Raw genomic sequence first — 26638 nt, 5'->3', positions numbered from 1 at the left:
ACTCAGCTCCTGCAGCTTCAGAAAGGCTATTAGGCTGCTACAACCATATATTCTTCAAAAGTCTGTTTTCACATAAATATCTCCTTCCATATTTTCCAAGCATTGAAAATTTGTATGAACCCAAAAACAACCATTTTCCCTTTAACTCACATTTTCTGTCTATCGTCAATAGAATAATTTTGTAATCACCATACATTTTATAAGTGTTCACTTTATGTAACAGAATAAATCTCATTTGCAGTTAAGCTGTATTACATAACTCTATATAAACACCAACGTCCATGATAAACATGACTACCTCATAACTTGGCACCCAATCCTATGAACGAAAACTGTATCGTTGTCTAATATTAACGTGTGCGCATTTAAGCACAGCTGCACCCGTAACTGGTCTTACTCCGTACATTAGCATTAATTTACTAATCTTTGAACATTGTACTACACACACACACACAGCAACTTTCCACACAAATGCCCAGTAGCGTCTAGAAACAAGTAAAAGAAAACAATAGATGCGGCCGTTGGCCGCCATTTCCCCAACTACGTACCGCCAAATTTAACTGTTTACGCACTTGACATACTTTTAGCTTTCAGACCACACATCACCGGGGATTCTTATTAGTTTATAAACATCTGTAGTCACATAAAAAGTGTGTAACTAACCTGGAAATATTGAAACTATTGCACAGAAATCAAAGACGCGGGACAACAGTAGCTCATTCTCATTATGAGCCCCTCTTGCTCTGCGTATTACTAAGGGTCCCAGTGTAACGCTGCTGGTAGGTGCTGGCACCCTGTGTCCATTTTATTAACAGCAGGTCATTGTGCTCATTAGTATTAGTATGAGTGTTCAATTCTTTCAGTCAGAAAAATATAAAATTACAATATAAAGAAAGAAAACTAAAAATAATCTCACCAAAACACTTATTTTGTGAGTATCACACAAGCATGATAAACGTTTAAACCAATGATCAACTGTCATTGTTAGGCAGAAGAGAGACCGACCCAGCAAACATTGGTCCGACGGTAACATCGTGTCCCTGGCCAAAAATTGTCGCAGTAGGACGGCATGAAATATGTCACACAGACAATTTCCTAAAAATGCATTAAGAGTCATGTGTACATGTCAACAGTTCTCTGGGTTGCATGTATAATTATTATTTTGACTTTTAGCTACATGTTATTATAAACATACTGTACCATGTTGTGAATCGGCTGTGACAGGGATTCCTCTAGCAACGTCTTTTACACGTGCATTTTAGTCTACCATTAACCCTTGTAAAATTCTTATGAAATATGCAAAAGCATACAGTTGAAAGAAAAAGTATGTGAACCCTTTGGGCTTACTTGGATTTCTTCATAAATTGGTCATAAAATGTGTTCTGATCTTCATCTAAGTCACAACAATAGAGAAACACAGTCTGCTTAAACTAATACCTCACAAACATTATACGTTTTCATGTTATTATTGAACACAACATGTAAACATTCATAGTGCAGGGTGGAAAAAGTATGTGAAACCCTAGGCTAATGACTTCTCCAAGAGCTAATTGGAGCCAGGAGTCAGCCAACCTGGGGTCCAATCAATGTGATGAGATTGGATGTGTTGATTAAAGCTGGCCTGTCCAATAAAAAACACACACCAGTTTTGAGTTTGCTGTTCTGAAGAAGCGTTGTCTGATGTGAACCATGCCTCGCACAAAAGAGCTCTCAGAAGACCTACGATCAAGAATTGTTGACATAAAGCTGGAAAGGGCAACAAAAATATATCTAAAAGCCTTGATGTCCATGTGTCCACGGTAAGACAGATTGTCTATAAATGGAGAAAGTTCAGCACTGTTGCTACACTCCCTAGGCGTGGTCGTCCTGTAAAGATGACTGCAAGAGCACAGCGCAGAATGCTCAATGAGGTGAAGAAGAATCCTAGAGTGTCAGCTAAACACTTACAGAAATCTCTGGCACATGCTAACATTTTTGTTGACATATCTACAATAAGGAAAACATTAAACAAGAATGGACTTCATGGGAGGACACCACGGAGGAAGCCACTGCTGTCCAAAAAAAACATTGCAGCACGTTTGAAGTTTGCAAAAGAGCACCTGGATGTTCCACAGCACTACTGGCAAAACATTCTGTGGACAGATGAAACCAAAATTGAGTTGTTTGGAAAGAACACACAACGCTATGTGAGGAGAACAAAAGGCACAGCACACCAACATCAAAACCTCATCCCAACTGTGAAATATGGTGGAGGGGGCATCATGGTTTGGGGCTGCTTTGCTGCCTCAGGCCCTGGACGGATTACTGTCATCGATGGAAAAATTAATTCCAAAGTTTATCAAGACATTTTGCAGGAAAACTTAAGACCATCTGTCCGCCAACTAAAGCTTAACAGAGGATGGACGATGCAACAGGACAACGACCCAAAGCATAGAAGTAAATCAACAACATAATGGCTTCAACAGAAGAAAATACGCCTTCTGGAGTGGCCCAGTCAGAGTCCTGACCTCAACCCGATTGAGATGCTGTGGCATGACCTCAAGAGAGCGATTCACACCAGACATCCCAAGAATATTGCTGAACTGAAACACTTTTGTAAAGAGGAATGGTCCAAAATTTCTCCTGACCGTTGTGCAGGTCTGATCTGCAACTATAGGAAACGTTTGGTTGAGGTTATTGCTGCCAAAGGAGGGTCAACCAGTTATTAAACCCAAAGGTTCACATACTTTTTCCACCCTGCACTATGAATGTTTACATGTTGTGTTCAATAAAAACATGAAAACGTATAATGTTTGTGCGTATTAGTTTAAGCAGACTGTGTTTCTCTATTGTTGTGACTTAGATGAAGATCAGAACACATTCTATGACCAATTTATGAAGAAATCCAAGTAAGCCCAAAGGGTTCACATACATTTTCTTTCAACTGTGTGTGCTTGCGTTACACCTTGAGTAATACTGGAATGATTAATTTGAATGCACCAATTAGTTTAAAAAAATGTATGAATAGACGTCTACTTACGTCCTTTATACGTCACGCAAGAACCATTATAAAAAAACAGGAAATCTTTTAAAATCTTTAAAAAATAAAATGTTTATTCTCATCTAGTTTGACAAATTTTAAATGCCACTGTGTTGTAATTATTATTCGAGCCGTTTTCTGTAGGTTACAATTGTATTCCTTTTGTGAAAGTTATGCATATACATATAATTCAGACATACATTTATAAATACTTCTATTCACAATTTAATGTGGATGATTGCCAAAACTGTGCTGCTTAGATTTTGTAACAAATCTCACTATATTTCAAAATCCCACAATGTCATCGATTTTCTCAAGAGAGAGCAATGACACATTTCTGTTTCTTTCTACGGCTGAGGAGGACTTGCAAAGTATTGATTTGAAAAGTGAAAATAGTATTACCAAATTACTGTTGGGTACATGTTGTATTGTTTTATTAATGTGGTAGAGATTTAATTTGTTTGATATGAAGTAACTGAAAGCAATGATGCACACATTGTCAACTGCCATGTAGTTTAAGCTTAGCAAAATTAGGTAGTTGGGTTAATCTTAGGCTTTACCTTAAAAATAGAAATTCTGCTGGCGGGAGTTTGCATGTATAATCTATCATGGTTTCTTCAATTGATTGTGCTATGTAGACTTTTAACGTTCGCTGTATTTTGTATCACTGCCTGAAAACAGTTACATTTAACATTAGGTTTAGCATTTTCATGAAGCTACAGGAACATGGTATAATAGATCAGGGGTTCCCAATCAAGCATGACCTGATTTTACTAAGTGGTTGATGTCCTCATGACAACAAATTTTGTTGACCTATGGACAACATTTTATAAATTAAACCTAGACCCACACCCAACCCTAACCATAACTTACCGCTAAAATCAGACGGAAAAGATAAGTGAAAAACAAATGGTCTAGAAGCACCTAATCTTGGTTGGAAGATTAAACTTAAAATAAATAGTAAACTTATTTCTAAAATCTGGTTGGTTTAAATGTTGTCCCAGGGTCAACATGATGTTGTCCTAAGGATATCAACCACTTGGCAAAAACACATCTGCCTGTTCCACTTCCTCTGGATCTTTTTCAAGGGGGGCGGAGTTAAGCTTCTTCCCAATTAGAAACTAAACTCAGCAAAAAAAGAAACGTCCCTTTTTTAGGACTGTTTATTTCAACAATAATGTTGTAAATCCAAATAACTTTACAGATCTTCAATGTAAAGGGTTTAAACAATGTTTTCCATGCATGTTCAATTAACCATAATCAATTAATTAACATGCACCTGTGGAATGGTCGTCAAGACCTTAACAGCTTACAGAGAGTAGCCATTTAAGGTCACAGTTCTAAAAACGCAGGACACTAAAGAGACTTGTCTAACGACTGTGAAAAACACCCAATAGAAAGATGCCCAGGGTCCCTTCTCATCTGCGTGAACGTGCATTAGGCATGCTGCAGGGAGGCATTAGGACTGCTGATGTGGCTAGGGCAATAAATTGCCATGTCCGCACTGTGAGACACCTAAGACAGCGCTACAGGGAAACAGGAAGGACAGCTGATCATCCTCGCAGTGGAAGACCACGTGTAACAACACCTGCACTGGATCGGTACATCCGAATATCACACCTTCGTGACAGGTACAGGATGGCCACAACAACTGCCCGAGTCACACCAGGAACACACAATCCCTCCATCAGTGCTCAGACTGTCCGCAATAGGCTGAGAGAGGCTGGACTGAGGGCTTGCAGGCCTGTTGTAAGGCAGGTCCTTACCACAAACAGCACTCGTGTTTATCGTCGAAGGAATGAGCGTTACACCGAGGCCTGTACCCGGGAGCGGAATCTATTTGGAGGTGGGGGGTCCGTCATGGTCTGGGGCGGTATATCACATCACTATCGGACTGAGCTTGTTGTCATTGTAGGCAATCTCAATCCATTGCGGTACAGGGAAGACATCCTCCTCCATCATGTGGTACCCTTTATGCATGCTCATCCGGACATGATCCTCCAGCAGGACAATGCCACCAGCCATACTGCTCGTTCTGTGCGTGAGTTTCTGCATGACAGCAATGTCAGTGTTCTGCCATGGCCAGCGAAGAGCCCGGATCTCAATCCCATTGAGTACGTCTGGGACCTGTTGGATCGCAGGGTGAGGGCTAGGGCCATTCCCCCCAGAAATGTCCAGGAACTTGCAAGTGCCTTGGTGGAAGAGTGGGGTAACATCTCACAGCAAGAACTGACAAATCTGGTCCAGTCCATGAGGAGGAGATGCACTGCAGTACTTCAAGCAGCTGGTGGCCAAATCAGATACTGACTGGTACTTTTGATTTTGAGCCTACCTTCATTCAGGGACACATTATTCTATTTCTGTTGGTCACATGTCTGTGAAACATTTTTAGTTTATGTCTTATGGTGTTGACTCTTTTAGTGTTCATACAAATATTTACACATATTAAGTTTACTGAAAGTAAAAACAGTTTAAAGTCCGAGCTCACAGTACTGGAAGCCGCCTGTATAAAGGTTTAATAAAAGGAAGGAAGGAGGCGGGACCTGGCGGACATTTAAATAAAGTTTTAATCAAAATAATAACAAACTTCTAAGACACCCTGCAGCCCCTCACGGCCGACTGCTGGCGAACAAAACAAACTATAACAAAAAACACTAATGTAAAATGAACAAAAGAACATACATACAAACTTAAAACATGTTAGGGCCCGGTCCTCTCTCGTCGACGGTCCGGTCGCTCGTTCTCTTATGCTCCCGATCTCTTCCGTGACACGAGACCGGTGCGCGCACAGCTGGCGCTCAATAACACTCACTCACCGGCCTCGAATCACGGTCTCGCCCCGCCTACTCCACTACGTCGCCATATTCTTGGCTTTACTCGCGTGACTGAGCACTAGCAGGCATGCGCGAGACGTCATCGTTTTCAGAAAGTTCCGTCTTGCAGTTTACATGGAAAAGAAAACGAGTTTCAAAAATAACAATTTGAGACCTGTTTTCAAATGTTTGCGATTTCACTCGCCTAAAACGCTGTTTCCATGTAAAGGGACAGCAAAAACGCATATTTTTTTTTTTTGTTTTCAGTTGAAAACGGTCTCGTGTAGACGGCCTCTTATATCCTCAACTTGGTATTATAAGGTTCTATATGTATGTATTCTGAGCAATTTTGAGAAAAGAAGCTTCAAGGTTTTTGCATTCTTTTTTACTTTGTAGCTAAAAACTTTTTTTTTAAAGAAAGTTCCAAAACGTAAGTAATTTAAAACCAAAATTTTAAAAACCTTAATGTAAACAAGTTGTCAATGAATAAGAATATGTGAATCACCTAATGTTGACAAAAATGCCATAAAGGACCTTACAATTCTGAGATGACAATAAACAGTGCCCTCCAATATTATTGGTACCCTTGGTATATTTGCATCTGCAATGTTTCTCATTTGATCTTTTATTTAAAAAAATCTATTAAAGTCCAAGATTTCATTGAAGGAAGACAATTTGAAGTAGGCGGAATAACTCATTGTAAATCATTTTTTTATTCCATAAATGTTAGCCTTATTTTTTTCTTTTCAGTCTGGTGATGTTTGAGAATAAATTGAGAGTCTTCGGTGTCCATTCCTCCATAAAGAATTTCTCCAGATCCTTCAAATGTTGGTGCTCCCTCTTCTTCAGTTCATCCCACTTATTTTCTATGGCAGGATCTTGATTTTGCGTTCAGTGACCCATTTTTTCATTATTTCGATGCTTGTTTTGAACCAATGTGCTGATGGAAAATCTAACCACGACCCGTTATAATATTTATATTAGAGCAAGTCAGATTTAGATTTTTATATCTGTTGGTATTTGATATAATACTTGATAATCAATGGTTAATGTCATGGTGTATTGAACTGCTCTTTGTAATTAATTTGTTCTGGGAGCGACCTAGGCTTTTCCACCCCGATGGCCTGCACCCAAGCAGCACTAGAGCAGAACTCCTTTCTGACAACATCTCAAAGACACTACACACCATTTGACTAGTAAGAACAAACTTGAAGTCTGTGCACATAGTCACATAGTCTGTGTTCCTATCAGTCAACTCAAAATATTACTGCTTACAAATGCATAGAGACTGTGTCTGTCCCCCGAATAATACAACTAAAAAATATTTAACGTAATATTTAGCAGTAATAATAGGGTCAGCAGCTCTTCACGCTGCTGACCCACGACTGCACTGCCAAGTTCAGCTCCAACCACATCATCAAGTTTGCCGATGACACATCATTGGTAGGTCTCATCAGCAACAATGATGAAACGCACTACAGAGAGGAAGTGGCACAGCTGACTGAATGGTGTGGCGCAAACAACCTGTCCCTCAATGTGGAGAAGACAAAGGAGGTTGTGATGGACTTCAGGAGAAACCCCGTTGACCACCCCCCACTGACCATCGACACCTCGACTGTGGAGAGAGTCAGCAGCACTAAATTCCTGGGGGTGCACATCACAGAGGACCTCACCTGGGCTTCCAAAACACCAAGTCTGTCTCCAAGAAGGCACAACAGCGCCTACACTTTCTCCGCCGGCTGAAAAAAGCAAGCCTCCCTCCACCCATCCTCACCACCTTCTACAGGGGTACCATTGAGAGCGTGCTGACCAGCTGCATCACTGTCTGGTACGGAAACTGTTGTGCAGCAGACCGCAAGACCCTCCAGCGGACAGTGAACACCGCTGCAAAAATCATTGGTGCCCCTCTCCCCTCCATCCTGGATATTTTCCTTACACGATGCTCCAGCAAAGCAAAAAGTATCGTGGAGGACCCCACCCACCCCTCCCACAGTCTCTTCCAGCTCCTACCCTCAGGTAGACGGTACCGGAGTATCAGAGCCCGCTCCGCCAGACTGCTCAACAGCTTTTTCCCCCAGGCTGTGAGAGCCCTGAACTCACATCACTCCGCCCCTCTCTGAAACCCCTAACAACCTCCCCCCCACATACACCTTACCACATCTCAGGAAAAAAACTGTTAACTTTTATTTCTGTGCAATTCAGGTGAGCGGGCCTGCACAAGCCACCTGTAGCAACACACTCTCCTCTGCATGCAGTAGACACTTTTACACACCATTGTGTCTCCAAAATCCCACAAAAGACTGACTGTAATATATGACTGTAATGTATGTATGCTTACTTCATGCACCTCAAATCACCTTACACTGTTCCCCAGACAGCTGTTTGAATGTCTCTCTCTTTTTGCACATGTACAGTATTTGTAGTCATTTGCACAGATGTACAGTTTGTATTTTATATTTTATTTTTATTTGTTAGTTTATGTATAAGCAACCACTTTTATATACATATATATATATAGCATATGTATAGTCAAAGCTGACAGTAGGCTAGTTGTGTATAGGTTTATATTGTTTTACTTCGTGTTGTATATCTGTATTTATGTAGCACTGTGGTCCTGTGAGGCACAACATCTCGTCCCGCTATATGTCCACACATGTAGTGGAATGACAATAAAGCTCAATTTGAACTTGAACTTGAACTAAAAGTCAGAGAAAAAATCTTATCGTGTTTAAACTTAAAGACAATGTAATTAATCAGCAAAAACTAACTCCTAAAGTTCGGCTACTTAATATAATATCACAAAATTCAAAGGCAGTTATTGTAAATTAAATGATAACAGACAACAGTTTTGATATACTCTGCCTAACTGAAACATGGCTTAAACCAAATTATTATTTCGGTTTAAATGAGTCTACTCCACCAAGCTACGGTTATATTCATGAGGCACGTCCGGTTGGTCGAGGTGGTGGTGTCGCAACAATGCATACATTTAAATCATTTGAAGTGCTTGCGTTGAACATAACTGTTCCAAATGAAAGTAAAAAAACATTGGTCTCTCTTACTTTGGTTACTGTGTATAGACCCCCTGGGCCTTACACTAATTTTCTGATAGAGTTCGCAGACTTCTTATCGGATCTATTGGTTAACGTCGATAAAGTACTGATTGTTGGAGATTTTACAATCCACGTAGATATTGCTAACGATCCATTAGCTGTGGCGTTTAAAGAACTACTAGACTCTTTTGGTGTAACACAATACATCAATAGACCTACTCATCGCCTTAATCATACCCTAGACTTGATTATATCTCACGGAGCCTATCTAACCAATATCGATGTTATACCTCAAAGCGACAATGTTTCCGATCACCATCTTATATCATATACACTGCGCACTGCAGAAATCAGTTGTATATCTCGTTATCGACAGGGTAGAACAATCACCTCAACTACTAAAGATAGTTTCGTAAAGAACTTGCCAGATCTGACTCCTCTAATAACCTTTCCAAGTAATATAGAATCGCTCGATGACATGACCAGCAACATGGGCACTATTTTCTCTAATACATTAGAAGCGGTCGCACCTATGAAGTCAAAAAAGATTAATGAAAAGATCATAGCACCATGGTATAATAACACCACTCGCGCCCTAAAAAGTGAAACGCATAAACTGGAGCAAAGATGAAAACAAACCCAATTAGAGGTCTTTAAAATTGCATGGAAAGAGAGTGCAAGCTGTTACAAAAAGGCACTAAAAGCAGCAAAAGCCGAGCACTTCCGTAACCTCATAGAAAATAACAAAAACAATCCAAGGTTTTTATTTAGTACAATTGCTAAACTAACAAACAAACAGACTCCACCTGACCTGGGTATTCCGCCGCACCTTGGTAGCAATGAATTCATGAAGTTTTTTACTGAGAAAATCTAAATAATACGAGACAACATAGCTAAAACCAAACCTCCAAGTGTGTCTGAAGAATTAGTTTCAACCGTCACCCAAAAAGAAAAGCTAGAGTGTTTTTCTCCTATAAATCAGGAAGATTTAATTAAAATGATTGCAACATCCAAACCGACGACATGCTTATTAGACCCCATTCGGACTACTTTATTAAAAGAGTTACTACCTGCTGTAATTGAGCCCATTTGTAACATAATCAACTCGTAAATTAATCTAGGACATGTCCCAGGGCGCACGGTGGCTTAGTGGTTAGCACGTTCGCCTCACACCTCCAGGGTTGGGGGTTTGATTCCCGCTTCCGACTTGTGTGTGTGGAGTTTGCATGTTCTCCCCGTGCCTCGGGGGTTTCCTCCGGGTACTCCGGTTTCCTCCCCTGGTCCAAAGACATGCATGGTAATGTGACCGAGCTCAGGGGAGGGGAAGGAAGAGACAAGAAAACAAAAAAAAGGGGTATTGATGTAACCGACTACGCCACCCAGTCTACCTATCTGGGAAATATAGATTCACAGGTTCAGATTTCCAATAACTTTAAAGACCATGAGATGTGAATATCAAAATAGAATTTATTCTGGTATTATAATTTGGGAAAACCCAATAGTCATTTAAAACTGTAATACTTTTAATTAATGCCAGTATCAACATTGGTCAGGGAACAGTAAAATGAGGTTGGGATAAATCTGCCAACCAGAGTCTGGGGATCGCCAGCAGGGAAGCAGGGTAGGTGTCCGGCTTCCAACGGAGCCACACGTGCTACAATTAAATCAAATACAAATGTGAAATTCACGGCAAAGACAACCTAAAGCACGAAGAAAGAAAAACCACACAACGTAATTAAGGAACTCCAGTATATAGAGTGCACCAGCCTGCAACCCCACCCCGGTCCTCCCCAACTCCTGGAAGCAAACACACCAAAAACAATTACTTGTAACAAAATAGACAGGATGAAGATAAAAATAATATTTCAAAGCCACATAAAATAAAAATGAACAAAAAAAACCCTGACACACACAGATTTACATGCGCTTAGAAGTAAGCGGGCAAGCAGCTAGCCAAGCAAAGCAAGCTTGCAACGCAAGCAACACAGTGGTCTAAGCGAACCAAAAAAAAACAATCAAAACAAAATAATACGTATGGTATCGTAACCCAAACGTAACAAAGAAATCAATGCAAACAAAAAGGAAAACAAAAAAGCAGCGTTGGACCGTCACGACATGCAGCAGCCACACACCACAAAATGTGCTAACGCCTTGCTGTACATCTGAAAGCTACAAAAACAACTAAATGGTAACGTACCTTTCTTAAGCGATCAACACATTAAAAGGGAGCTTACATACCCATATGCGGCAGATGCATCGTCCAGTCGTCAGAACAGCACCCGCACGCTACACCACATACACAACGACTCGTATCACTTTTGACGTACACCAATTAAACGACGAATATAAACTTCTGCTTACCAGCCAGGAAGACAGCAGCCACTATATAGAGCCCGTCTAGAAACACCAATAGTGGGCGTGGCATCAATGCAGCGATTCCATTTGACCACAGTAGGTTGATTGGTATCCTGCCTTGATGCCCGATGACTCCTGAGATAGGCACAGGCTCCCCGTGACCCGAGGTAGTTCGGATAAGCGGTAGAAAATGGAATGGAATGTCCCAGGGCCCTTTAAGATGGCTGTAATCAAGCCTCTTATCAAAAAACCAAACTTAGACCCCAATGCACTTGGAAGCTATAGACCGATTTCAAATCTCCCGCACTTGTCTAAAATACTAGAAAAAGTAGTGTCAACTCAACTGTGTACCTTCCTACAAAATAATGACATGAACGAAAAGTTTCAGTCTGGCTTTAGACCGCATCACAGCACTGAAACTGCGCTCGTTAGAATTACAAATGACCTCCTTATTGCATCAGACAAAGGTAACATCTCACTCTTAGTCCTGCTTGACCTTAGTGCTGCTTTCGATACTGTAGACCATAAAATACTACTAGATCGTTTACACAATTATATCTGTATTCAGGGACAGGCACTGCAATGGTTCAGATCTTACTTAACAGACAGATATCAATACGTCCATTTAAATGGGAAATCGTCAAATCTTACGCAAGTAAATTATGGATTACCTCAGGGATCGGTTTTAGGACCCTTGCTTTTCTCCATATACATGCTGCCCCTCGGCAACATTATTAGAAAACATGGAATTAGCTTCCACTGTTATGCAGATGATACTCAGCTGTATATCTCATCTAGACCAGATGATTCCTTTAAGCTATCCAAACTGGCAGAGTGCATCGAGGACATAAAACATTGGATGACTAGTAATTTCCTCCTTTTAAACTCTAGCAAAACAGAAATATTACTTATAGCAACAAAATCAAGTAAACAGAATATCTCCGATTACAGCCTGCAAATTGAAAGCTGCACTGTTACTCCAACAAATACAGTTAAAGACCTAGGATTTATATTAGACGGCAACCTGTCATTTAAAAATCACATCTCAAATATCACAAAAACAGCCTTCTTCCACCTTAGAAATGTTGCCAAATTACGAAATAGTTTGTGTTGCAGACGCAGAAAAGTTTATTCATGCATTTGTGACCTCAGGGCTTGACTATTGTAATGCTCTACTTAGTGGTTGTCCTGTATCATCGATAAACAAACTACACTTAGTTCAGAATGCAGCTGCCAGAGTTCTTACGATGAAAATACGATCACATAACCCCAGTTTTATCATCGCTTCACTGGCTAGCCATTAAGTATCATATTGATTTTAAAATTCTTTTAATTACTTACAAAGCCGTGAACGGTTTAGCACCTACTTACTTATCCGAGCTTTTATCACGTTACAACCCATCACGCTCTCTAAGATCTCAAAATTTAGGACTTTTGACAACACCTAGAATAACAAAATCCACCAAAGGGGGACGAGATTTCTCATACGTAGCACCTTAACTCTGGAATAGCCTTCCTGATACTATTCGAGGGTCAGACACACTCTCCCAATTTAAATCTAGATTAAAGACACATCTTTTCAGCCAAGCTTTCACTTAATGCATAGTTAATGAACAGCAGCTACGCTAATTATTCTCTCTATTCTCTTTCCGCCTCTGCCTCGGGATGCCCATCCCGAGGTAGGAAGAAGTTCCACCATGTCCAGACGACCGACAGATGCCCATCCCCAATTTGAGATTACGCCAGCTGCAGACTGACTGACCATCCCAGCTCCATCTAAGGCAATTCCACCACCAGCCAAGAGAAATATGACCATCGGACCATCCCAGCTCAGACCACTACATCCCCAACCAAGAGCAAAGACGGACTATTTGTCTTATTAATGCTGAAGTTACAATATTTGGTATTAAATGCTAAACTAAAATCACATGTCACCAGTTTGAGTGCAGCTATGACACGTCAGAGGGGATCTGGCCCTCCAGGTTGAGCCTTGTTTCTCCCGAGGTTTTTTTCTCCATTAATCAATCATTGGAGTTTGGGTTCCTCGCCACAGCAGGGCAGTGTTGGCCTGCTCACCGGGAGACTGCATTCATTCATTTATTTATTTAATTAGAAATTAGATATTATTTATTAGAATGATCTTACTCGTTGTATAAATACCATGAACTTTGCTGTGTTTTCACTTTTCTGTTTTTCCTGTTTGCCCCTGTAAAGCTGCTTTGAAGAAATACACATTGTGAAAAGCGCTATATAAATAAACTTGAATTGAATCGAATTGAATTGGTCTGAGCTGGGATGTTCGTATTTCTCTTGGGTGGTGTTGGAATTGCCTTAGATGGAGCTGGGACAGTCAGTCAGTTCGCAGCTGTAGCTGGCGCAATATCTATTTTGGGATGGGCATATGTCGATTATCTGGACCTGGCGGAATTTTTCCCTATCGGCGGAGGCAGAAAGAGAATAATTAGAGTAGCTGCTGTTCATTAACTATGCATTAAGTTAAAGCTTGGCTGAAAAGATTTGTCTTTAATCTAAATTTAAATTGGGATAGTGTGTCTGACCCTCGAATAGTATCAGGAAGGCTATTCCAGAGTTTAGGTGCTACGTATGAGAAAGCTTGACCCCCCTTTGGTGGATTTAGTTATTCTAGGCGTTATCAAAAGTCCTGAGTTTTGAGGTCTTATAGAGCGTGATGGGTTGTAATGTGATAAAAGCTCAGAAAAGTAAGTAGGGGCTAAACCATTTAAGGCTTTGTAAGTAATTAAAATAATTTTAAAATCAATACGGTACTAAATGGGTAGTCAGTGAAGCGATGATAAAACTGGGGTTATGTGATCGTATTTTCTTGACCTGGTAAGAACTCTGGCAGCTGCATTCTGAACTAACTGTAGTTTGTTTATTGATGATACAGGGCAACCACTAAGTAGAGCATTACAATATTCAAGTCTTGAGGTCAAAAATGCATGAATAAGATTATCTGCGTCAGCAACACATAAAATATTTTGTAATTTGGCAACATTTCTGAGGTTGAAGAAGGCTGTTTTTGTGATATTTGAGATGTGATTTTTAAATGACAGGTTGCCGTCTAAGATAGCGCATATGTTATGGTTTGCACAGAAGAACCCAAGCGCAGGCAGCAGTACGGGGTAACAAAGAGAATCTTTTAATAAATAAACAAAAACCCACGATGGGGGAAAACTGGACACGAAAAAAAGATACTCAAAAACAAAAGACTTCCCAGGAGGGTGCAAAACTAAACTAAAGCACGACATAACGTCCACAACAAAACAAGGTAATCCACAGGATAATTTCAAGGTGGGAGGAACACGAGGAATATACAACATACAAGGAACACAAAGTACAACGAACGAGCACAGGACAATGAACACGAGGATGATTTAAAGGGAAGGAAACACAGGATAATTAATAGGGACCAGGTGTCAAAGATCAAACACTAAGGGGAGGCTAGCGAGACGAAAAGGGCGGGAACACAGAAGAGACTCGGGGAGAGTATGGAAAGCCGCAAGGCCAAAACGTCTCTCCCCACATAAAACAGGAAATTCTGTTTTGGTTCTGCCTCAAGACCAAGAATTAGCCAACAATGATAGGCAGAACCGTGACAGCTTAGGTCTTTAACTGCATTTGTTGGAGTAACAGTGCAGCCTTCCATTTCCAGGTTGTAATCTGAGATATTCTGTTTACGTGTTTTTGGTGTTATAAGTAATACTTCTGTTTTGCTAAAGTTTAAAAGAAGAAAATTACTAGTCATCCAATTTTTTATGTCTTCGATGCACTCTGCCAATTTGGATAGCTTGAAGGAATCATCTGGTCTTGATGAGATATATAGCTGAGTATCATCTGCATAGCAGTGAAAGCTAATTCCGTGTTTTCTTATAATGTTGCCAAGGAGCAGCATGCATGTGGAGAAAAGCAGGGGTCCTAATACCGATCCCTGAGGTAATCCATCATTTACTTGCATGAGATTTCACGATTCCCCATTTAAATAGAAATATTGATATCTGTCTGATATGTAAGATCTGAACCATTGTAGTGCCTGTCCCTGAATACCGGTATAATTGTGTAAACGATCAAATAGGATTTTATGGTCTACAGTATCGAAAGCAACACTAAGGTCAAGCAGGACTAAGAGTGAGATGTTACCTTTATCTGATGCAATAAGAAGGTCATTTGTAATTCTAATGAGCGCAATTTCAGTGCTATGATGCGGTCTAAAGCCAGACTGAAACTTTTCGAGTATGTCAATATTTTTAGGAAAGTACACAACTGAGTGGATACGACGTTTCTAGTATTTTAGACAAGTACGGGAGATTTGAAATCGGTCTATAGCTTCCAAGTTCATTGGGGTCTAAGTTTGTTTTTTTGATAAGAGGCTTAGTTACAGTCAGCTTAAAGCAGGGGTGTCCAAAGTCAGTCCTGGAGGGCCTGTGTCCTGCAAAGTTTAGCTTCAACCCTAATCAAACACACCTGAACAGCTAATCAAAGTCTCACAAAGCAGACTAGAAACTTCCAAACAGGTGTGTTGAACCAAGTTGGAGCTAAACTCTGCAGGACTGTGGCCCTCCAGGACCGACATTAGACACCCCTGGCTTAAAGGGTCCTGGGACATGGCCTAGAATTATTGACGAGTTGATAATGTTTTAATTGGGCTCAATTGCAACAGGTAGTAATTCTTTTAATAAATTAGTCGGAATGGGGTCATGACCGAAAGGACAAGAAATGAGCTTTCTCCACAGGGTGGCTGGGCGATCCCTTAGAGATACGGTGAGAATCTCAGTCACTCGGGAGGAGCTCAGTGTAGAGCCGCTGCTCCTCCACATCGAGAGGCGTCACCTGAGGTGGCTCGGGCATCTTTTCCGGATGCCCCTGGACGTGCATGTCCCACCGGGAGGAGACCCCGGGGAAGACCTAGGACACACTGGAGGGACTATGTCTCCTGGCTGGCCTGGGAATGCCTCTGTGTCCCCCCGGAAGAGCTGGAGGAAGTTTCTAGGGAGAGGGAAGTCTGGGCATCCCTGCTTAGACTGCTGCCCCCGCGACCCGGCCCCGGATAAGTGGATGAAAATGGATGGATGGATGGAGTCTTATAAGCATGTTGTCGGTTTGGATGTTGCAATAAGTTTTATTAAATCTTCCTGATTTATGGGAGAAATACACTGTAGCTTTTCTTTTGGGGTGATAGTCGATACTTATTTTTCAGACATACTTCGAGGTTTGGTTTTAACTATGTTGTCTCGTATTTTTTCCATTTTCTCTATAAAAAAAATCATGAATTCATTGCTACCAAGGTGCGGCTGAATAGCCAGGTCAGGTGAAGTCTGTTTGTTTGTTAGTTTAGCAATTGTACTAAATAATACGGTAATAATAATTTTTTTGTAAGTTTCTATGAGGTTAGAAGTGCTCGGCTTTTGCTGCTTCAAGTGCATTTTTGTTACTGTTTGCACTCTCTTTCCATGCAATTTTAAAAACCTCATATTGGGTTTGTTTCCATTTGCGCTCCAGTTTACGTGTTTCTCTTTTTAGGGCGTGAGTGGTGCTATTGTACCATGGTGCAATGATCTTTTCAATTATATTTTTTGTTTTGTTCATTAAAGCTTTCCTGTAGTTCAGTGGTAAGGTTATGGGTTCGATCCCAGGGGATTGCAAATACCTATGTAGAATGTATAGGAAAAGCAATGTAAGTCGCTTTGGGTAAAAGCGTCTGCCAAATGCCTAAATGTAATGTAAATGTAAAACTTTTTTGACTTCATAGGTGCGACCGCTTCTAATGTATTAGAGAAAATAGTGCCCATGTTGCTGGTCATGTCATCGAGCGATTCTGTATTTGTTGGCAAGGTTATTAAAGGAGTCAGATCTGGCAAGTTTTTACGAAACTATCTTTAGTAGTTCAGTTAACCAATTGGTCCGATAAGAAATCTGCAAACTCTATCAGAAAATATAGGTCTATTGGTCTAGGTCCATTGATGTATTGTGTTACACCAAAATAGTGTAGTAGCTCTTTAAACACCACTGCAAATGTATCGTTAGCACTATCTACACTGTAAAAAGAAAAACCTAGATATATCTTATAAAAAGTGAGGCAAGTGGCTGCATTGGACTTTTTAAGTTGAATCAACTTGCAGCCTTTTTAAGTATAATAAACACTTTAATATTACTTAATACAAACGCAACAAAATCAAGTTGAGCTAACCCAGTTAGCAAATTTTTGCGGCCCAAATCGTGCCCACACCTTACCCCCCAATTTACTCATCTGGCCCACATATGGCGTGGAATGATGGCACTTGTGCGGTCCGCTCCTGTTTGCCAGATTTGGGCCACAGGCATGTCAAAGCTATGCCACATGTAAAACATCAAAACAAATAAAGCAGAGCTGAACCAAATATAAACAACAGTTCATTTCAATTTCGGCCCAGATTTATCCCAAAACCAACACCTTTCTGTGCTCCAGTTTGACAGATTTTGTATTGAGTTTCATTATTATTATAGTGATGATTGAGTTATTAGTGATGAACATCTGCTGTTAACAAACAGCATCACTGCAGAAAAGTTCAACAAAAACTACAAAAAAAGTATTTGCCCAGAGAAACATAACAACTAAAACCTGAAATACAACCTGAAATACAACCCAGCTAACAAAAAATTGTTATAAGAATGTTCCTTAGAGGTCTTTCACATGTTTGAATACGTATGTAACAAGGTTCAAAGTATCTATATATACAAGGAAGGACACGGGGTCGGCGTTCACTGGGAGACGTGTGATTCTTTTATTTTCAAAACAAAATGGCGCACATGGCGCTTCACACATCAGGTGAGAGATTCCTTAGGCAGTCCACACGACTTGACTTTTCGGATAATAGTTCCACTCTTTGGTCCCACAGGACTCGTCCACGTCTCCCAGTTCTCTCTCCTCGATCCACAGGAGTGTGAGCTTTTTAAGCTGTCTCCTCACCAATCACTGTAACGAATTGCAGGTGATCTTAATCTGCAATCGGCTCATTTGCTTACCGTCCTTCCCGTGTCTCTCCTGGCCGATACAGACGTCACTAAACCACGCCCCCCTTGCCACAACGTAAATATTTTTTTAAGTGTTTTAAGAATGTTACCATCATGGTGATCAGTGTTTCCTTGGATTGGGATCTTGACCCCTGAGTAAAGGTATGTTTGAACTGCTGAAATTGGGTGCTTATAAAGTGCACTTGCCATGACAGAGCAAATATGAACCTAACCAAATGGTAATGGTAAAACCTCTGTGATGTTATAGCTTGATTCAGTACTCATTTAGGTTGAGTGCAATGCTACAGATCCTGAAAGGACATTGTAAGATCAGGAAATTTGACTGTTTTTAGATATCTAAAAAGATTTGTGAAAAATGGATGTATTTTTATCAAACAACATTTTAGAATCACACAGACATCAAGAATCAATGTATGAATCTCAGCAATGGTGAGAAACAACCAACTAACTCAGATAACGGATCAACCGCAATGCATGCTGGGAGTTATTAATTAGTTTTGTGCTATGATGTTACCCAGCATGCATCACAGCATGAAGTTTTCTTTTGTTTATTCTCACCATTGTTGAGATTCATAAACTGATTCTTCATGTCTGTGTGTCTAAATTCGGAGTAATTTTTTTTTCAAAAAAGCTTTGGAGACTGAAAAATGTAATCAAACTCCCCGATGTTTTAATGTAATTTCAAGATCAGCAGGAAAGTAATTTATTCAAATGTAAACATGGTAGATATCTCACTTACCACTAACCAACACCATTGCTCAGAGCATCATTTCAATTTCTTTGACAAATGTACTTTATAAGTACATCTATGTTCAAGAGGAAATGTCAAGGGTCACGAGACCAACTCAAGGAAACACTGATCACCATGATGGTGACTTTTGTCAGCTGGAAATGATCTTAAAACATAGAAAACTGACATTTTGAATATTTTAAAAGGAACGTTCTTATAACAACCTTCTGTTAGCTGGGTTGTATTTCAGGTTGTAGTTGTTGTATTCCTCTGGGCAAATATTTTATTTTATTTTAAAAAGCAGATGTTCATCACTAATAACTCAATCATCACTATAATAATATTGAAACTCATTACAAATTCTGTCAAACTGGAGCACAGAAAGGTGTTGGTTTTGGGATAAATCTGGGCCAGAATTGAATATAACTTTTGTTTATATTTGGTTAAGTTCTGCTTTATTTGTTTTGATGTTTGACATGTGGCATAGCTTTGAGCAGCATCTGTTCAATACACCATGACATTAACCAATTATTAAGCATAAATAGTCCAATAAACTTTTTGTTCCCTCGTCAGTAAGTAGGAAGTGATCCTGATACTATGATCCTTGCCGTGGGCGATGCGTTGCGTACAGTATCACTTCACCTGACCTGGCTATTCCGCCGCACCTTGGAAGCAATTGTTACCCCGACATCTTATTAGAGATGAAGAGGACTCAACACCAAGCACAAACCACAGTCTGTTTCTCTGCACAAATGTATTTATTTAACAATAATAAGAATAGCTCACGGATAAATGGAATTGGCAAAGAAACTGAATAAAACAAAAACGACGAGACACTTTAGTATACCTACAGACCACAGGTCCCACAGGTCCCAGCATCACATAGCGAATACTCCAGCAATAAGTGCACACTCACAATACATCACAAGAGAAAACAAAAGTTCACTTCAAATTCTAGACAATGATAATCACCCAAAATCAAATCACTACACCTATATTCCCTCACCTTGGCAGAGTTATTAATATGGTATATACAAGTGAGAACCTCACAGTTCATTGGTCCACAATGGATAACAAAGAAACAAACAAAACAAACAAAGTAAGCAAAAATCAACAATTACTCAAATCACCTTGCCATAACGGACCCGGTATAACACTTGGATCATACCAAAAGCCCATTAAGCCACCATCATTTCTGGTAAAGAAAATAAAAAAGTAAATGGAAATCATGCATTCTCTGCAAAAGAAGAAACACAATTTATAATTGCCGTATAAAAAAGTTACTATAATTAAAAACATTTACAATCAAGTATAAAACACAAGTTAAAATATGAAACGTTAAAACTCAATCCAAGAATTTAGTACGGTTTTATACGTGTATTTACATGCATAATTCTCTGAGACACCCAACACATGTTTATCCAAACAGGCACTAAAACATAAGGCAGATATAGATATTAAATCCAAGCAAAGTCGCTATAGCAAAAATGATTTGACTGAAATTACCATGTATGCTCTAAAATAGGTCGGCTTAATTCTCTGAAGCAACAAATAACATTTTCTGAAGGGGCATTCACCAATTCAGTTCTGTTAATCAATGGTCTTTTCATCAGCTCTTACACAGCCTTAAGTTCCCACACCACATGGTGCTTCAAAGAGGAAGTCCCTAAAATTGGACTTAATTTTATAACAATCTGACCAGTGGGATTTGTAGTCTATCTCATTTGTGGTCCCTATTTCTTCTACCCCATTACACAAAGAATTTGTGATTTTTTTTACAGAGAAAATTGAAAACATACGAGACGACATAGTGGAAACCCAACCTCCAAGTGTGTCCGTATAAGTATCAACTATCACCCCAAAAGAAAAGCTACAGTGTTTTTCACCTATAAAACAGGAGACGTAATTTAACTTATTGCAAAATCTAAACCTACAACATGCTTTTTAGATCCAATTCCAACTAAATTATTAAAAGAGTTACTACCTGTTGCAATTGAGCCCATTTATAACATTATCAACTCGTCAATTCATATAGGCCATGTCCCAGGATCTTTTAAGCTGGCTGTCATTAAGCCTCTTATCAAAGAAACCAAACTTAGACCTCGATGAACTTGGAAGCTTTAGATCGATTTCAAATCTCCCGTACTTGTCTAAAATACTAGAAAAAGTAGTGTCTACTCAGTTGTGCTATTTCCTACAAAATAATGACATATACGAAAAATTTCAGCCTGGCTTTAGAACGCAACATAGCACTGAAACTGCGCTCGTTAAAATTACAAACTATCTGCTCATAGCATCTGATAAAGCTTACATATCACTTCTAGTCCTGCTTGACCTTAGTGCTGTGATTGATACCGTAGACCATAAAATACTTTTAGATCATTTACACAATTATACCGGTATTCAGGGACAGTCATTACAATGGTTCAGATCTTTCTTTTCAGACAGATATCAATATGTCCAATTAAATGGGGAATCGTCAAATCTAACGCAAGTAAATTATGGATTACCTCAGGTTTCGGTTATAGGACCCTTCCTTTTCTCCATATACATGCTGCCCCTTGGCAACATTATTAGAAAACACGGAATTAACTTCCACTGTTATGCAGATGATACTCAGCTATATATCTCTTCAAGACCAGATGTTTCCTTCCAGCTATCCAAATTGGCAGAGTGGATCGGAGATATAAACATTGGATGATTACTAATTTCCTTCTTTTAAATTCTAACAAAACAGAAATATTACTTATTGCACCAAAAAACACCTAAACAGAATATCTCAGATTATTACCTTCAAATTGAAGGCTATATTATTACTCCAACAAATAGAGACCTAGGCGTTATATTAGACAGCAACCTGTCATTTAAAAATCACATCTCAAATATCACAAAAACAGCCTTCTTTCACTTTAGCAATGTTGCCAAATTACGAAATATTTTATGTGTTGTTGACGCAGAGAGGCTTATTCATGCATTTGTGACCTCAAGACTTGACTACTGTAATGCTCTACTTAGTTTTTGTCCCTGTCGGATTGTTGCCACCGTTTATATTCGGACGGTGTATTATTATTGTGTTGTAAATTACTTAATTAAAAGTTCACTGCATATTTATTGTTAAAAACATTCATCATAACAAACTTCTTTTTGTGAAATGTTACTTTTGAAATTAAAATTGAATCAAAAATGTGTCCTTTATGACTTTTATAATTAGAGCTGATAGGAGGAGAGAGGCTGAAATTACATAACACGCCTGCAGACACACAAGAACACACCGCCTCCACGGTTGTCATGTCACATTGGTGCCCCACTGTTTGTGTCACGTCAAAGAAGAATCTTAGGTCCCTGCTGAATTCCAAATTGACTTGTCAGGACAATTGAGATTCATTATTTTCTGCATTGTAGAGTTATCTTGACACTCTTGTGATGTTCAGACTATCATGTCAAGTCTAGTCAGTCAATAGAGAGAAATAATGTTTTGAGGCTATTGACTGCAGTGTTCAGCACTTTTATTGACCTTGGCCCAAGGCCACTGTGTTTCTTCTGCAGAGACCTCACCTCTGCATAGCAAGAGCTGTAAAATGACGCTCCACACAGGAAACATCCCCAAGAGAAAGCTGCTGTCACTGTGTCAGCATAACTGAAGCTGGACAGAGTCATGTCACCCGTTTTAAATTTGATCACTGTGTTTCTAAACCAGCAAAAGCGTACATGCAGGCATTGTAACCAACTGACAAGATATTGATTTATAGAGAATGATGACAGACTCAATGCAATGGCTTTTTCAATGACAATGTTTGGAATGTATCAATGCCAATGTTCGGATGCATCAAGGTAAATGCCAACGTTCGGATGCATCAAGGTACATTTTTTATTTTAAGATTGACTGTGCTATTAATGATACTTTAAGCAGGGATTTTCCAAAGCAACGAAATGCAATGCAAATCACAAAAGCATCGTAATCATGAATTCCACAATTTATTTGTCACGCAATAATGTATTACAAATTAAATAACATATTTCATATGGATGCAAAATATAGTATGCATGAATGTTTGTTCACTCTTACCTTCACCAACACCTACATTAACGGCCTTTTGAGCAGTCCATGAAAATAGTTCGTCGAATTCGTATCTCACAATAAGGATTACAATATTTCTTAGTATGTACATATATGGCACTTGAATACAATAAAATAAGAAATAAATTACCCACAATTGAAAGCAATGGGCGCTTTGGTGTACTGTAGCTATGTAAGAAAAACAAAGAAAGAAAGAAGATTTAAGCGATAAAGCATTCCGTTCATCGAGTACTGGTCTTCAAATAAGTTTATTTGCAACTGAACAATAATTCCGTTAAGGTTGGTGGTGCAAGCGCAGGCAATAAATCATTAAAGATTTCAATCTATCTTAACTACGCCAAATGAATAAATCAACACTGGTAAATATAAAAAATAGCTGTCTTACTGTTTGTAAGACGGTCTGAGTAAACGGAAACTTTCACATGAGCTAAAACCAGAGGAAGTGTTGAGAATGAAAATAAAACGTGACTAACCTTTAAAAAATGAAACGAAATAAAAACACCTCTACAACATGGGTTTGAATGGTTGTTTTCTTTAAATCAGCATTTAGTGCAAAATAAAAATAAATTGCAAAAGTCTCGAACCAAAATATAAATAAAGTTGCATAAAGTTCCCTTCAGTAGCCTGGTGGAAAACAAACAAACGTTTCTACCATCTACCACACCATTAAACAGGTGAAATGAACAATTTATAATATTACTTTTCTATATATTCTAATAAACTAAAGGGAGTTTTAGACATAGGCAGAGTCACTTGACTGGGTCCGACCGAAGTTCGGCATACTCATCCTTGGCAAGTCTTTATTTCTAATCTCATATATGGACTTTCTTCTGGCCTGCACTCCCCTTACCGCCGTTTTAATTTTCCTCCAGCCCAGGTGGTTGAGTTCCGCTAGGTTAAGCACCACACACAGTCCACTGACTGCAAACATGAAGACAAGGAACACAGTTTTCTCTGTGGGTCTGGAAACGTAGCATTCGACGTCTTTAATGCAAGGGTATCGATCGCACTCATACACCGATGGCACGTTGAATCCGTACAAGAAATACTGACCAACCAAGAAGCCAATCTCCAGAGCATTCCTGAAAACCACCTGAATTATGTAAAACCTTGAGATGCCCTCTTGTCTTCTCATTTTAGATTTTGTAGTTCTCATAGTGGAATTTGGGATCTCTTTCACTTCCAAACAGTCTGGCTCGGATTCTTTGGTGGAGTTTTCCGTGTTCTGAAGTACTCCGTTCACGATGGTGTTTTTGATCTTTTTGCTATCGTCTCGTTTCATTGAATCGGGATCTCTATCTAAGGATAGGTAGACTGTAGAGTATCTCCGCTCCTTCTGTTTGGCGGACTGATGCACCGAGTATGTGATGAAGCAGAGACTCGGGGTACACACCATGATAATCTGGAACACCCAGTATCTTATGTGAGATATAGGGAACGCTTTGTCATAACATGCTTGGTTACAGCCCGGCTGTAATGTATTACACACAAACATGGACTGCTCGTCGTCGTACACCGTCTCGCCTACTATCGCCACGATTAGGATCCGGAAGATCACAACTACTGTCAGTAGGATCCTAAACATGAACAAATAAATATTTAGTGCAAGATCTTATATTAACTTAATAGTTAAGCTACATCTGAAAAATGTAAATAAGAAACACGTCAAGCCCCAAGATAAAGACAGGGAGCTGTCCAGTGCTGAAACTCTCTCCCCCTTAACGCTTCTATTAGAGTTCGCAGAGTACATGATGTGACACGGAACAAAAATCTAGAAATCGCACAAAAAGACTTGTTCAAAACGTGCAACAAAAATGATAGCAAAAGTATAGTAATTCTTCTAACACTGCCCTTTGAAACGTAAAGAAACGGATCAGATTGTTATTCGTGCTTATTAAGCAGGGTCACTGCATGAGCTTAGTATTTTTTGGCACTAAGCAATCAATACAAAAAAACTTTTCTCACCTGCCGATCATAGTAGAGTGCTGCTGGACAGCTGCCTCCAGGAGACGCTCGAGAATTGTCCATTCCCCCATAGCTGTTCATTCGGAGACTAGAATACACGGCGAATCGTGAAAAAAATGCTACAGTTAATCTTTTATAGTTCTAAAGGCGAGTGTAGTATCTGGCGAATGCATTGGTTAAATCGACGTTGTCGCTCATTGCTCGCTCCGAAGCGTTCGCTAGTTGACCCTCGAGCGAGCCTGATGTCCTGATTAGTCTAAAGCCCTCATGTTTTCTTTCTCGCAAGCAGTAAGATAGGTTGCACTGAGCCTAAAGGGGAGTATAATGTTTGGCTCGTACTAATCCCGCTTAAAGTAGGAAATCCCCCTTCCTCCCTACGTCACGTGCACGCAGGTTGTCGTGGAGAGATCTGAACAGCAGGATTTCTCCGTTTCATTATTCTTTGAATATACCAGAGATGCACCGATTAATCAGTAAAACATCATTGGTGATAAATCAAAATCCCACCGGCGATACACATACCGAGTTTAAGAGAGTGCTATGTGCAGGTTTAAAGTAAAGGTTATGACAACGACCTTCGATTTTAATATATAATGTAGTAAACACTTATTAAAATGGCTATTGTGAAGAAAATCGTAATTAATTTATGTTGTTTGATGGTAAAAAAACGAAGCACTTTAACCCAATACACTCTCCTTCGGGTGATGAAGATATAAAGGCTTATTTATGGCAATGCCCCTGGTGAATTACAGTGGGAGTACAGAGTAATCGCTTAAGGACTACCCACATTTATCATGAGATAAAATTAGTGACATGGGATATCCCTCCCTGAATGGCGTTGCTGTATAACATAAATAATAACATAATTAATATAACAAAATATAATCTAAAATATAACATAATTAATAACATACAATAAAAGTCTTTAAACACAATATTGCTTAATAACTGCCTGCAAATATGTTTCGTGTAAACTCAATAAAAATAAAACGTATTTTAGTCAACATGTCGATATTGATGCTCAGGTCTTTGCTGAACTTATTTGATCTTGTTTGCCTAGAGTGCAGAAACTGTTTATATAATGTGTGTTAACTGTATATGAATCCATCACAGAAAGCTTTTATGGGAGTCTGTGTGTGTTGCATTAATACAGTTGGATACTAGCATTTTTTATAGTAAATAATCAGAATGTATTACAATTTTTTTATTTAAAGGTCCAGTGTGTGATTTTTTTGGAGAATCTATTGACAAAAATGCTAAATAATATTCATAACCATGTCTTCAGAGGTGTATAAAGAACCTAAACAATGAAGCGTTATTTTTTTACTAGTTTAGAATGAGCATTTCTATCTACATACACCGCTGGTCCCCTTACATATAATTTGTCATGTTCTGTCAGCCTTCGTAGTGTTTCGAACAGAAGGGGGAGGTTGCAATCTGCAATCTTGCCGCTAAATTTCACTGACTAAACCTTTAAATACAAAAACATGCTTATAGTCGGGAATTATTTCACTGGGAGTTCTCTTTTTTGTTGTTTTCGAAAGCAAAAAAATATTCACAGACAAATGTATTTCTAAAGTCTTACATAACAACAAA

The 26638-nt window shown here is 39.3% G+C and overlaps 1 protein-coding gene across 1 annotated transcript; it reads right to left on the bottom strand.

The window, feature by feature from the left end:
* Positions 1 to 23492: 23492 nt before the first annotated feature.
* Positions 23493 to 25464, bottom strand: gjd2b (gap junction protein delta 2b). The gene is made up of 2 exons (XM_056764873.1): positions 25043 to 25464; positions 23493 to 24654 (listed from the first exon to the last, which is right to left on the bottom strand). Exons 1-2 carry the CDS (start codon positions 25111 to 25113, stop codon positions 23811 to 23813), a joined length of 915 nt encoding a protein of 304 aa, XP_056620851.1. The 5' UTR covers positions 25114 to 25464; the 3' UTR covers positions 23493 to 23810.
* Between the last annotated feature and the right edge of the window lie 1174 nt (positions 25465 to 26638).

This window comes from Triplophysa dalaica, chromosome 13 (genome assembly GCF_015846415.1).
Source record: "Triplophysa dalaica isolate WHDGS20190420 chromosome 13, ASM1584641v1, whole genome shotgun sequence".
Taxonomy (NCBI): domain Eukaryota; kingdom Metazoa; phylum Chordata; class Actinopteri; order Cypriniformes; family Nemacheilidae; genus Triplophysa; species Triplophysa dalaica.
Note: the sequence above shows the minus strand (reverse complement) of the source record. Positions and strands in the feature narration are given on the sequence as shown.